Source organism: Tursiops truncatus, chromosome 16, assembly GCF_011762595.2.
Source record: "Tursiops truncatus isolate mTurTru1 chromosome 16, mTurTru1.mat.Y, whole genome shotgun sequence".
NCBI classification, from domain to species: domain Eukaryota; kingdom Metazoa; phylum Chordata; class Mammalia; order Artiodactyla; family Delphinidae; genus Tursiops; species Tursiops truncatus.
The window spans coordinates 59,838,830-59,852,769 of record NC_047049.1 but is presented as its reverse complement, the minus strand read 5'-3'; the positions used below and the strand labels follow the sequence as shown (position 1 = coordinate 59,852,769).

At 40.0% G+C, this 13,940-nt stretch overlaps 1 protein-coding gene across 21 annotated transcripts in view; it reads right to left on the bottom strand.

Annotated features, from left to right (window-relative positions):
• The window catches only part of ASCC1 (activating signal cointegrator 1 complex subunit 1), a 135,056-nt gene that overhangs the window by 80,311 nt on the left and 40,805 nt on the right, over nt 1-13,940 (bottom strand). For all 21 annotated transcript variants that reach the window (XR_012326599.1, XR_012326600.1, XR_012326598.1 and 18 more), the window contains 2 exons: nt 11,503-11,600; nt 6,153-6,331 (listed from right to left, as the gene is read on the bottom strand). Coding sequence is in view for 17 of the 21 variants with exons in the window: in XM_073793488.1 (XP_073649589.1) it covers nt 6,153-6,331; nt 11,503-11,600 (277 nt within the window). In the remaining 4 variants the exon portion in view is untranslated. The remainder of the gene's footprint in view (nt 1-6,152; nt 6,332-11,502; nt 11,601-13,940) is intronic.

The window sequence follows — 13,940 nt, the reverse complement described above, 5'->3', positions numbered from 1 at the left end:
AGGATACTTCATAGCAATTAGAAGCAGCAATTAGATTTACTTATATTGACCTGAAACATGTTGTTAAATCAAAAAAGTAGGGAGGTTCCTAGTGGCTTAGTGGTTAGGATTCCAGGCTCTCACTGCTGGGGCCCGGGTTCAGTCTCTGGTCAGGGAACTGAGATCCCACAAGCTGCATGGCGTGGCCAAAAAAAAAAAAAAAATCAAAAAGGTAGTTACAAAACAGTGTGTGTAACTTAATTTTAATAAATGTATATAATACATACATATGTAAATTCAAAAACGTATGAGCCAACTTTATACCGAGATGTCATCTTTTTCTTATATGTAAGAGAATGTTGAGACCACTCCTATTTTAGAGATGAAGAAACTCTCATCAGAGATGTCAAATGAGTGTCAGAGAAATCAAAACAAGACTGAGGGCCACATAGTCTTTCAGGAAACAACTGCTATCTCAATGAACAGGCATACATTCTTCAAAGTTTCTACAAAGGAACTCTGCTAAGTTGGAAAAATAAAAGCAGAGTACCAGGGACTTCCCTGGTGGTGAAGTGGTTGAGAATCCGCCTGCCAATGCAGGGGACATGGGTTCGAGCCCTCGCCCGGGAAGATCCCACATGCCCTGGAGCAACTAAGCCCATGCACCACAGCTACTGAGCCTGCGCTCTACAGCCTTCTAACCACAACTACTGAGCCTGCGTGCTACAACTACTGAAGCCCACGTGCCTAGACCCCATGCTCCACAACAAGAGAAGCACCGCAATGAGAAACCCATGCACCGCAACAAAGAGTAGCCCCGCTTGCCGCAACTAGAGAAAGCCTGCGTACAGCAACAAAGACTCAATGCAGCCAAAAATAAATAATAAATAAATTTATATTTAAAAAAAAGCAGAGTACCAGTGGAAAACGCCTACATGGTTTTACAGTCATCTGTCGTTCTAACATCAGAATGAAATTCAGTAAAAACCTTCTTCCATATAGTAAGTAGATAGGGCTTCCCTGGTGGCCCAGTGGTTGAGAGTCCGCCTGCCGATGCGGGGGACGCGGGTTCGTGCCCCGGTCTGGGAGGATACCACGTGCCGCGGAGCGGCTGGGCCAGTGAGCCATGGCCGCTGAGTCTGCGCGTCCAGAGCCTGTGCTCCGCAACGGGAGAGGCCACAACAGTGAGAGGCCCGCGAACCGCAAATAAATAAATAAATAAATAGATAATGGTCCCTTATTAACTCTTTTATGCTGTGCTTACTTCCCTGCTGTTAGCAGGACTTGATTTAAAAGCAGGAAGGCATATCCTGAGAAAACCGTAATTCAAAAAGAGTCATGTACCAAAATGTTCATTGCAGCTCTGTTTACAATAGCCAGGACATGGAAGCAACCTAAGTGTCCATCATCGGATGAATGGATAAAGAAGATGTGGCACATATATACAATGGAATATAACTCAGCCATAAAAAGAAACGAAATTGAGTTATTTGTAGTGAGGTGGATGGACCCAGAGTCTGTCATATAGAGTGAAGTTAAGTCAGAAAGAGAAAAACAAATACCGTATGCTAACACATACATATGGAACCTAAGAAAAAAAAAAAAAAGGTCATTAAGAACCTAGGGGTAAGACAGGAATAAAGACACAGACCTACTAGAGAATGGACTTGATGATATGGGGAGGGGGAACGGTAAGCTGTGACAAAGTGAGAGAGTGGCATGGACATATATACACTACCAAACGTAAAATAGATAGCTAGTGGGAAGCAGCCACATGGCACAAGGAGATCAGCTCGGTGCTCTGTGACCACCTAGAGGGGTGGGATAGGGAGGGTGGGAGGGAGGGAGATGCAAGAGGGAAGAGATATGGGGATATATGTATATGTATAACTGATTCACTTTGTTATAAAGCAGAAACTAACACACCATTGTAAAGCAATTATACTCCAATAAAGATGTTAAAAAAATAAATAAATAAAAAATAAAATAAAATAAAAGCAGGAAGAAGACAATGTCAGTATGGAGTCTCCCTGAAAGCAGGAAGGAAGTACTTTGGACTGATTAAGGCCAGCATGACATTCATAGTGGCCAATCTCATTCCAGCTGAGTTAAAGTAATCATTCCAATATTTGCTCCCTGTCAGCCCTTGTCAGGATCCAAAAGAAAACTGAGAAACTGTTCACACATATACACACACACACAGAAAGAAAAAGGCTAATTTATTATAATCTGCTTGTCAAATATCAAGTATTTGTAATACTCCAAAAAATAAATAATCACTGAGCTTCACTAAGTGGTATTAACAAGGCAAAACAACTCCAAAACTTACCAGCACCACCCCCACAAAATTTACCAGACCATACTGAAACTTCCGCTTTTTTTTTGAAACACCTTTATTGGAGTATAATTGCTTTACATTGTTGTTAGTTGCTACTGTATAACAAAGTGAATCAGCTATAGGTATAGATATATCCTCATGTCCCCTCCCTCTTGCATCTCCCTCCCACCCTCCCTAACGCACCCCTCTAGGTGGTCACAAAGCACCGAGCTGATCTCCCTGTGCTATGAGGCTGCTTCCCACTAGCTATCTATTTTACATTTGGTAGTGTATATATGTGCATGCCACTCTCTCACTTCGTCCCAGCTTACCCTTCCCCCCGCCCTGTTCTCAAGTCCATTCTCTACATCTGTGTCTTTATAACTTCAGCGTTCTTGATCTTCTCCTACCCGACCCTCCACTCCCACTGAGAATGAAATCATCTTGCTATGAAATGTTAAGAGGAAAAAAGATACTGATGGTTTACTAATGACAATTAGTAATATTCTGATGGTTTACTAATCATATATATGTACGCATACACATATATATAGTATTTGTGTATTGAACTTATAAACGTACCTTTGTTCAAGCACATAAATGCCAAAGAAGTCATCTAAAAATAGATTATACAATTCTATACTGTCTACTCACATTTGCCCAGTCTGAATCTTCTCACCATCATAGCCTCCTTCTTAAATAATTAAGTTGACCAACTGTCACCCCCTGTCCCATAAAAGTACTTGGATTCTAATACTTCTATATCTGCATACCTATATCTCACTATATTCTAAAACCTAGGACCCAGCTTGAGCAATGTGGACAGGACAAACAAGAGAAGGGAAAAAGAGAAGGAAGAAAGGATTTTGTAAAAATTTTCACCAAAAACATTTTCACTGACCTTGCCCACAGCTATCAAATATAGCACTCACCTACTCTGAATACTCCAAGTAATACTAACAATTTTAACCTAACCAGCCATAAAAATATCAGGAGTAGCAGTCACCATTTATTAAATGCTTATTCTGTATCAAGCACCATGCTGAGTACTATATGTTATCTCATTTAATCCTTCCTACAACTCTCCAAAGCAGGCTGTAAAAATTTGGAGAGGTTCACTTGCTCAAGTCTACACAGATAGAGGAATCCAGAATCAGATGTATGTCCATCTGTCTCAAGAACCAAAATAAATAAATAAATAAATACTAACCACACTTCTATTTTATTCCACATGCTTTTATTCCTCTCCTTATTACAAGATTAAGAAAACAGAGCATGGGGCTTCCCTGGTGGCGCAGTGGTTAAAAATCTGCCTGCCAATGCAGGGAACACAGGTTCGAGCCCTGGCCTGGGAATATCCCACATGCCGCAGAGCAACTAAGCCTGTGTCACACAACTACTGAGCCTGTGCTCTAGAGCCCGTGAGCCACAACTACTAAGGCTGCATGCCACAACTACTGAAGCCCAGGAGCCTAGAGCCTGTGCTCCACAACAAGAGAAGCCTGCGCACCGCAAGGAAGAGTAGCCCCCGCTCGCAGCAACTAGAGAAAGCCCGCATGCACCAACGAAGACCCAATGCAGCCAAAAATAAAAATAAATAAAATAAGTAAATTTTAAATAAATAAATAAAAAGAAAGCACAGCATGGACATCCATATGCAAAAAAATGAACCCCGACCTAAACTTTACAACTTACACAAAAATTAACTAGGTCACAGATCTAAATATAAAAAAGCAAAACCATGAAAATTCTAAGGGAAAACATTTGTGACTTGGGGTTAGGCAAAAAGTTCTTATATATGACATCAAAAGTTCAATCCATAAAAGAAAAATTAATAAATTGGACTTCATCGAAATTTAAAACTTTTGCTCTGCAAAAGTCACTGATAAGAGAATGAAGAGATAAGCTACAGACTGGGGAAAATATCTGGAAATCACATATCCTTGAAAGGACTTGTATCCAGAAGATATATAAAAGAACTCTCAAAACTCAACAGTAAGAAAACAGTTTTAAGTTGTGTAAAAGATAATACCTCACCAAAGCAGATAAAAGAATGGCAAAAAGGCACATTAAAAAAGATGTTCAGGGCTTCCCTGGTGGCACAGTGGCTGAGAATCCGCCTGCTAACGCAGGGGACACGGGTTCGAGCCCTGGTCTGGGAGGATCCCACATGCCGCGGACCAACTGGGCCCGTGAGCCACAACTACTGAGGCTGCAAGTCTGGAGCCTGTGCTCCACAACAAGAGACCGCAACAGTGAGAGGCCCGTGCACCGCGATGAAGAGGGGCCCCCGCTCACTGCAACTGGAGAAAGCCCTTGTACAGAAACGAAGACCCAACACAGCCAAAAATAAATAAATACATTTAAAAAAAAATGTTCGACATCATTAGCCATTAGAGAAATACAAATTAAAACCACAATAAGAGGGACTTCCCTGGTTGCAGAGTGGTTAAGAATCCGCCTGCTGGGCTTCCCTGGTGGCGCAGTGGTTGAAAGTCCGCCTGCCGATGCAGGGGACACGGGTTCATGGCCCAGTCTGGGAGGATCCCACATGCCGCGTAGCGGCTGGGCCCGTGAGCCATGGCCGCTGGGCCTGCGCGTCCGGAGACTGCGCTCCACAACGGGAGAGGCCACAACAGTGAAAGGCCCGCGTACCGCAAAAAAAAAAAAAAAAAAAACCATCTGCCTGCCAATGCAAGGGACACGGGTTTGAACCCTGGTCCGAGAAGATCCCACATGCCACAGAGCAACTAAGCCCATGCACCACAACTACCAAGCCTGCGTTCTAGAGCCCACGAGCCTCAACTAGTGAGCCCAAGTGCTGCAACTAGTGAAGCCCGCACACCTAGAACCTGTGCTCTGCAACAAGAGAAGCCACCACAATGAGAAGCCTGCACACTGCAATGAAGAGTAGCCCCTGCTCGCCGCAACTAGAGAAAGCCCACACACAGCAACAAAGACCCAATGCAGCCAAAAAAAAAAAAAAAAAAAACACAATAACATATCACTACACACTTATTAGAATGGCTAAAATGAAAATGCCAACACCATCAAATGCTGGCAAGGGTGCAGAACAACTGGAATTCTCTTATGCTGTTGATGGGAATGCATAGTACAGGCACTCTGAGAAACAGTTTGGTAGTTTCTTATGAAGTTAAACATATACCTACCATATATCCCAGCAATCCCACTCCTGGATATTTACTTGAAAGAAATGAAAACTATGTTCACATAAAAACCTGTACACAGATGTTTATAGTAGTTCTATTCATAACTGCCAAAAACTGAAAACAAATTAATGAGAGGGGACAAATTAGTGAAACATACCACAACTCGGATGAACCTGAAAGCCAAAACCAATCTCAAAAGGTTACATACTGTATGATTCCACTTATATGACATTCTCAGGAAGACAACACTATAGTAACCAAGAAGAGATCAGTGATTGCCAAAGTATGGGGTGAGGAAGAGGTGACTGTAAGCGACAACATGAGGAAGTTTTTGGGGGGAGTAGAGCTCTTCTGTATCCTGATTGTGGTAGGTGGCTACAGAAATCTATACATGCGTTAAAATGCATAAAAATACACCCACAAAGTGCAGAATAGTGTGGATATTAGGATGATCCCTTTGTGTCTTCAACATCCTTTAAAGGATATTTCTGTAACATAGAAACTTATGTGCTTATATGTCTATATATTTTTTGCAGTTCAGAATTAAAAGAAACCGTTAGAAATGGTTCCCTTTTTCAGTGGGAGAAGAGGCTTGTATCTTTCTACTGTTTGAATTATGAGTCATTTTTGTACTCTTCTTTATATTTTTTTCTTTAACTTTTTGTTTTGTTCTGTTTGCTGCTTACCATGGAGCACTTCTCCAGTACTTCCTCCTGGAACTTCAGAAATCGCTCCTGAACCTCAGCTTCATTGAGGAAAAAGGCAAGGAAGTGAGTGAAGGGCTGCTTTCTTCTAAAAGTGAGCAAAAGAACATCAATCCGAGTTCGGGCTGAAATTACACCACTTCGATGCTGGCCAGTGATTACTGTAAGCAAAAAAAAAAAGGCAAATATTAAAATGCTCAAGGACCATCAAATGGTTGTAAAATAGGTGACCTCTTGAAACTGTCAGCTCTGGAGAATAAAATTGTCATGAATGTGTACATAATTCTGAACAGGGGACAGTACCAAGGGTAAGAAAGCTGTTAATGAATTCAGTCTAAGCAGAATGAGGTTTAAAAACAGAATAACCTCAAGGCCATCTGATGAAGTAGAGAAATGAGTTCAAAAGCTACAAGCAATCCCTCATACCTTGCTGGTATGAATGTAAAATGGTACAGTTGCCATGGAAAAGTTTGGCAGTTCTTTGAAAAGGTACACAGAAAAATACCATGTGACCCAGGAATTCACTCCTAGATAGAAACTCAAAGGAAGTAAAAACAGGTGTTCAAAGAAAAAACCTGTACAGGGACTTCCCTGGTGGCACAGCAGTTAAGAATCCATCTGCCAATGCAGGGGACACGGGTTCGAGCCCTGGTTCAGGAAGATCCCACATACCACAGAGCAACTAAGCCTGTGCACCACAACTAATAAGCCTGTGCTCTAGAGCCCTCGAACCACAACTACTGAGCCTGCGTGCCACAACTACTGAAGCCCATGTGCCTAGAGACCATGCTCTTCAACAAGAGAAGCCATTGAAATGAGAAGCCCACACACCTCAATGAAGAGTAGCCCCCACTCGCTGCAACTAGAGAAAGCCTGTGCACAGCAACGAAGACATAATGCAGCCAAAAATAAATAAATAAATAAAATTTTAAAACCTGTACAAATGTTCATAGCAGTTCTGTTCACGAGAGCCAAAAGGTGGAAAAACACAAATGTCCATTAACCAATAAGCGAATAAATAAAATGTGGTATTTCCATACACTGAAATACTACTCAGCCAAAAAAAAGGAGTGAAGTATTGATACATGCAAAAACATGGATCAATCCTGAAAACATTGTGCTAAGTTAAAGATGCCAGACACAAAGGCCACGTATTGTATGTTTCCACATATAGTAAATACCTAAACAGACAAATTCAGAGAGTCAGAAAGCAGATCAGTGGTAGCCAAGAGCTGGGGAGTAGTGAGGAATGGGGAGTGATTGCTTAATGGGTATGGGGTTTTCTTTTTGGGTGATAAAATGTTCTGGAACTGGACAGTGGTGAAGGTTGCCACTACTAAATGCCACTGAATTCAACACTTTAAAGTGGTCTAAATGGTAAATTTTACGTTGTGTATATTCTACCATTTAAAAAAAGAACAATATATCACACAGAAATTAAAATAACAATAAAAAGTTAAGAACAAAAAGAGTGGAGCTTTCTGTCATGTAAATTTTACCTCAATTTTTAAAAATACTGTGGCAGAATTTTTAGTGATTCACTATAGTAAAAGAGCAGAAGAGAGTCTACTACAGTATATACAATCCTACCCTAACTGTATGAAAATATAAGGTTAAAGTAAAAATTTTATCTATATCTGTATTGTATGTATGAATATCAAATTTCCACGTCTTGGTATAATTTGGTCTTCTTTGGTCTGGGCTGTCTTTACACATATGTAAACGAAAATAGGGGGAAAAGCCACAAAGCCTTAACACCACTGTCTGCAAAGAAAAAAAATCATTTAGGGATTACACAACCTCTGTTTAAGCAGAGATTAAACTTCTAGGTTCCAGAACTGGCAGTGCTTGGTCCAAAACAGAAACTAAGGAAAGGTGCACAAGATAGGAACAATGAACAAAACTGGCATTTTAACAGACTATTTATTAAAGAGGAAAGGACAGACTTCTGAACATAAAATATTGAAGTATTAACTCTAATAATAGCAAAATGTGCTATGTACTTTCAAGACCACAAAGCTTGTTCCTTCCAAGCAACTGCAGAAGTTAGGACAAACAAATGGAATTATTTCTTTAATACTTCCCATTAAAGCACTTGAAACTTTCTAAAGAACAACCTATCTATTTCTTAATAAGAATGAAATTATCATACCCATTTCGTTGTAGAGAAACAAGATGGAAATTTCTAAGAAAAGAAGTAAACTATGAATGAATTAATTAACAGAAAGCCTAAAAACTGTTTGCCTAAGTAAAAAATTGACATAAGTAATAACCAAAAAATGTAAGAAGCTGAGATATGATATTTTCTAATGACATCATTGATATTTTCAAATAGGATCCTTTGAGAATCCAAAAGACTCAGATGCCCAGTGAAGGGAAGTATCCTAGCAGGCATTCAAATAATGTGCTATAGAAATACTGACAAAGGAGGATTCAATGGTAAACTGGGACAAAATTAAGCGAAAGTAGAAATTATAATTATTTCTGCAAGAGACAAAATATGGTGAGAAAATAAAAGGAAAAGGGATGGAGGAGATGGAAGCTTAAAATTCATGTTTATGTTTTATTTCTGTAAAAATTTAGTACAATATGCTAAATCTATTATTTTCCATTAAGAAGGTGGTTCAGTAGAGAATAAGACTAATAAGACATTTTCATTTTTTAACATAGAAAACTGAAAAGGGCACTTCAAAGGTGCTCAGGCTGATTTCCAGAAAAAGATTCAAAGTTGAGCAAACAATTACTAAAAAGCAAATATGATGAGGTTAGAAATATTCTAAAATATTAGAATATTATATCTGAGAGGACCAGAATTTACATGGCATGGGTCTAAAGACTACAATAAGGGATACAGAGAAAGAAAACAATTAAAGGCATTGATGTGAAACTTTAAAAAAACCAATTGCCTAACTACAATGACAACAACACTTTAAAAGCATCTTCTTACATCCCATTGCCTGAGACTTCAAAACAGACTAGACCAGATCCTTATCTAGAGGACAAATTAAAACCTACTAGATCATTTTCTTCTCTAGTTTCTCTAATTTAGGAGAGGCAAAAGAAAATAACTAATTACAGCATATACCACACCAATGCACCGGCAGTCGTGATTTCACAGCACAACCCAATTTACTGTAAGCAATAAATTTGATTTTTCTATATACTTTACTTCCCTACAAGACCATAACCAGTTTATCCTCTTCTTTTTCAGTTAAATTAGTTCCACTAAATTCTTACTTTTAATGATTAGACACACTTATTTTTCACACTTAAATATTTGTGCTTTCTAAGTCAAAATGGAATCTTAACAACCTGTCTAACCTTTTCTGAATAAGTTTTGGAATGACTCCAGTATCTTAAAATGGCTAAGGTCTCTACATTTATAGCATGTTATAATTTTTACCAAAATAAAAATTATTATCCATCTGTTGCTATATGCATAGAAAAAATGCAGAACAGATTCAACTATTAACAGCAATTATGGCTGAGGTTCATAACACAAGAGACTTCCCTTTATACTTTATATATAATTTCTACAAGTTTTTGTTTTTGAAAGCATGTATTAATTTTTAAATCAGGAAATAAAAAGAAATAAGCTTTAATGCAATTAATAAAATTACTTCAATATTTGTAACTTGAACTTTAACACTTAAGGTTTTTTGTTTTTTTTTTTTTTTTTTTTTTGCGGTACGCAGGCCCCTCACTGTTGTGGCCTCTCCCGTTGTGGAGCACAGGCTCTGCGGCCATGGCTCACGGGCCCAGTGGCTCCGCGGCATGTGGGATCTTCCCGGACCGGGGCACAAACCCGTGGCCCCTGCATCGGCAGGCGGACTCTCAACCACTGTGCCACCAGGGAACCCCAAGACCCAAGTTTTTTTAACTGTAATTCTAAATATTTATTTCAGTGAGAGTCCTTCAAAAATGTCATTAGGGACTTCCCTGGTGGCACAGTGGTTAAGAATCCACCTGCCAATGCAGGGGACACAGGTTCGAGCCCTGGTCCGGGAAGATCCCACATGCCGCAAAGCAACTAAGCCCGTGTGCCATAACTACCGAGCCTGTGCTCTAGAGCCCATGAACCACAACTACTGAGCCCACATGCCACAACTACTGAAGCCCGCGTGCCTAGAGCCCGTGCTCCACAACAAGAGAAGCCACTGCAATGAGAAGCCCGTGCACTGCAACGAAGAGTAGCCCCTGCTGCTCACCGCAACTAGAGAAAAGCCCGCATGCAGCAACGAAGACCCAACACAGCCAAAAATTAATTAATTAATTAAAAAAAAATGTCATTAAAGTCCTAAAGCTAAAGTTTGCTGAAGTTACCAAGGGGCTGGGGAAAATTCTAGCACTTCATTGTCCAAAACAGGAGCCCACACACAGCTAGTTAAATTAAAAGTTAAATGAATTAGAATGAAGCAGTATTTAAAATTCAGTTCCTCAGTCACACTAGCCACATTTCAAGTAATCACAGTCCCGTGTGGCTAGTGGCTCCTGCACTGGACAGTGCAGATACACAACATGTTCACGATCACAGAAAGTTCTCCTGGACAGCACTGCTCTAAAGTCAACTGCTACTTATCCGCCACAGTGATTATTCTTACACAGCACAAAATGAAAAGAGTACTTATTTTTTTCTCCTAAGACTTAATACAACCTATGAGTGATTATGGAAAATGGATTATTGGAGGCTGCTGCACTTATTCGACATTGAAGAAGTCCTACTGCTTTAGGATGAGTTTTTTAAAATTCTGTCCCTCCAGTGCCTCTCACTCAAAGCCACTTTACAACACAAGCCTATGCCCTTGGTTCACATTGTTGCTTTAGTACAGACACTTTCTGACGTAATTTCTATTGCTAAACTACTCTTCCTCACCTGACCAGTTATTTGAATCAGGTTGTTGTTTTAATTATTATTCTTACTATTTCCTTCCTAGTCTACAAAGCAAGATAAAAACAAGAGAACAATATGGAAAGGTCTGAACTTTATTTCAAATTTGCTGATCCCACTGGTTTTCTCTAATTCTAACTTGAAATAATTCACAACTTCATTTCAAGCTACTGAAGCATGAAAGAAATTTCCTCGTCCACAACAAAATCTGGAAGCTTTATTCCATCAGTGCGTGGTGAAGTATAAAATTAAGGCCCAGGTACTTAATCAAGTTAAGGTTGTATGACTACATCTTTCTTCATTTGGGAGACTGACACTGATATAAAAAGGCCAATAGCTACAGAACCACATAAAGAATATAGTCACCAAACACCTCAGTTGGGTCACATTATTCCATACACACACACAAGTGATTCCAAATATAACATACATATTGGGTCTCACCAATTTCTCCTTCTTGTCCAGGCTTAGGAATGCTTATGGAAGTTTTGGTCTCCACTTCTAGTTTCTTCCTAGTGTCGCCCCTCTTTCCAACTATATGCCTATAATATAAAGAAAATTAATTAACGTAAATCAAAATGTTCAAGAATAAAGAACTCCATCATGTTTAAATCATACGTGGCCAGAGACACTCCCTCATAGAAAAGTGCTTCAGTAAAAACTCAGTATCTGTAGGGGAAATTACAAATCATACAGCTTTATAGAACATACTGCATTACACTCATTGGCAAAATGATATCCTACAGCCAATTCAACCACATAGAAAGAATAACTATGCTCAATGCCTGCTTGCTTCTCAAAACTATATTCAGAGACTTCCCTGGTGGTGCAGTGGTTAAGAATCCGCCTGCCAATGCAGGGGACACGGGTTCGAGCCCTGGTCCAGGAAGATCCCACATGCCGCGGAGCAACCAAGCCTGTGCGCCACAACTACTGAGCCTGGGCTCTAGAGCCCGCGAGCCACAACTACTGAAGCCCACGTGCCACAACTACTGAAGCCCACGTGCCTAGAGCCCATGCTCCACAACAAGAGAAGCCACCACAACGAAAAGTAGCCCCCATTCGCCACAAGTAGAGAAAGCCCGCGGGCACCAACAAAGACCTAACACAGCCAAAAATAAATAAATAAATAAAAAACTATATTCAAAATCTGGGTCTGCAGTTCAGTGAAAGGAAAGCTGGCACAGTCTCACAGGGCACTTGACTGGGTCTACAGTTTGAAGGGGGAAAACCTCGTTCTCTTAGAGAGCAAATTAACTACATTATGAGTTCATCCTAAGGGAATTATCCTTGATTAATTAAATAAAGGTAAAGAGCTTAGCAAAGAGCAGGGTTCACCAGTCAGGACAGATTCAAGCACAGAGAGTAAAGAGGTAATCCTCAGGTTGAATTCAAACACATAGGCATGTTTTGTTTGGGAGAGTTCACCTAAAAATTGGGAAATTTTACCTAAAAATATAGATTTCTAAGTTCTTTTGAAAAATTGGGAGATCTGACTACTCATGGCAAAAATAGGCTGGAACATGAGCACGTTCCTAAAAATGGAATATGAGCTCATCACAAACCCTGTCCCTCCCTACTGTCTTTCACTGACTGCACCTCAATCATCTGCTGGCTCATTTGCATTACTTGCCTGGGCCTCCTAGCATAAATAATTCTGACAATCCAAGGTTATCTTCTGAAACCCACAGTAATTAGATGTGTTAAAGCAAATGAGACTGCCGGATCCCAGGAGAAAAGTTTCAGAGTCTATAAAGCACTAAGAGACCATCACAGGACCATAAAGTTAAGAGATAAAACTTCCTCATCAACAGTATTTCAGCTTCTATGATTTCAATTACAGTATCCAACAGCATGGGTGACTATGTCTAAAACTCTGCATTTGTTTTTTACATGGGGATAACCAAGCCCGGTTATTTCCATTAAGGTCTACTGTAGTAAGCCAGATTTTTATAAAACAAGATGTTTAGAAGAGGACGAGAACTCCACAGTTTCAATGTGGTTTTTCTCTGTGTTGGGCTAGGGACTGTGCAGCACCAACTCCATCAGGCCCTTGCCTTTCCAGGCCTTATCAACAAGCGGAGCTTTCAACCAGGCTCCTGTTTGTTAGCACGTGGCTAGTGGACAAACTTCCCCTAAGTGGTTGGCTCAAAGTGTTATTAATAGTCCAGGCACCTTAGGGAAGTGATTGAGGTTAAAGACGCTTTAGAATCAAACCTTGGGCAAGTCATTTAACCACTCTAAATCTATTTCCTCACTTATAAAAATGGAGTGAATAATACCTAAGTAACATAAGGTTGTTTTAAGGATTAAATGTGATCATATATAAAAGGGCTTCCTAGTGACTGACACATAGCTCAGTACAGCCCATGCCATCCTCATTAAGCCCATGACAGCATCCTTACAGTTAAGAGTACCAGACCCAAAAGAGGTTTATATGGAAAGTCTAAAACACTCACTACAATAAAAGATATGCAGTGAAAGGGTGACTCCTTTATTGAATATGTAAGTGGAAATTCCTGCCAGATCAAGTGGTTCTCAATCTTGGCTACACACTGGAATCACCTGGGGGGCTACAAAAACTAATGATGCCTGGGTTCAGCTCCCAGAGATTTGGACTCAACTGGTCTGGGGTGCACCTAGGTATCAGGAATTTTTAAAGCTCCCCAGGAGCTTTAAATGTGCACCTGAAGTTGAGAACCACAGTATTAGATCCAGTCCGTGGACACGTGTATCACCATTAGGCTTTGATTTTAAATTACTTTGGTTAAGTAATCTCTTCCTTGATCCAAATAACCTTACATAAATGATTCATAAGAAAGAAATCTTCCTTGTATGACAATTGTTTCTCAATAAGACAGGAAAGGAGGAAGGGAGGAAGG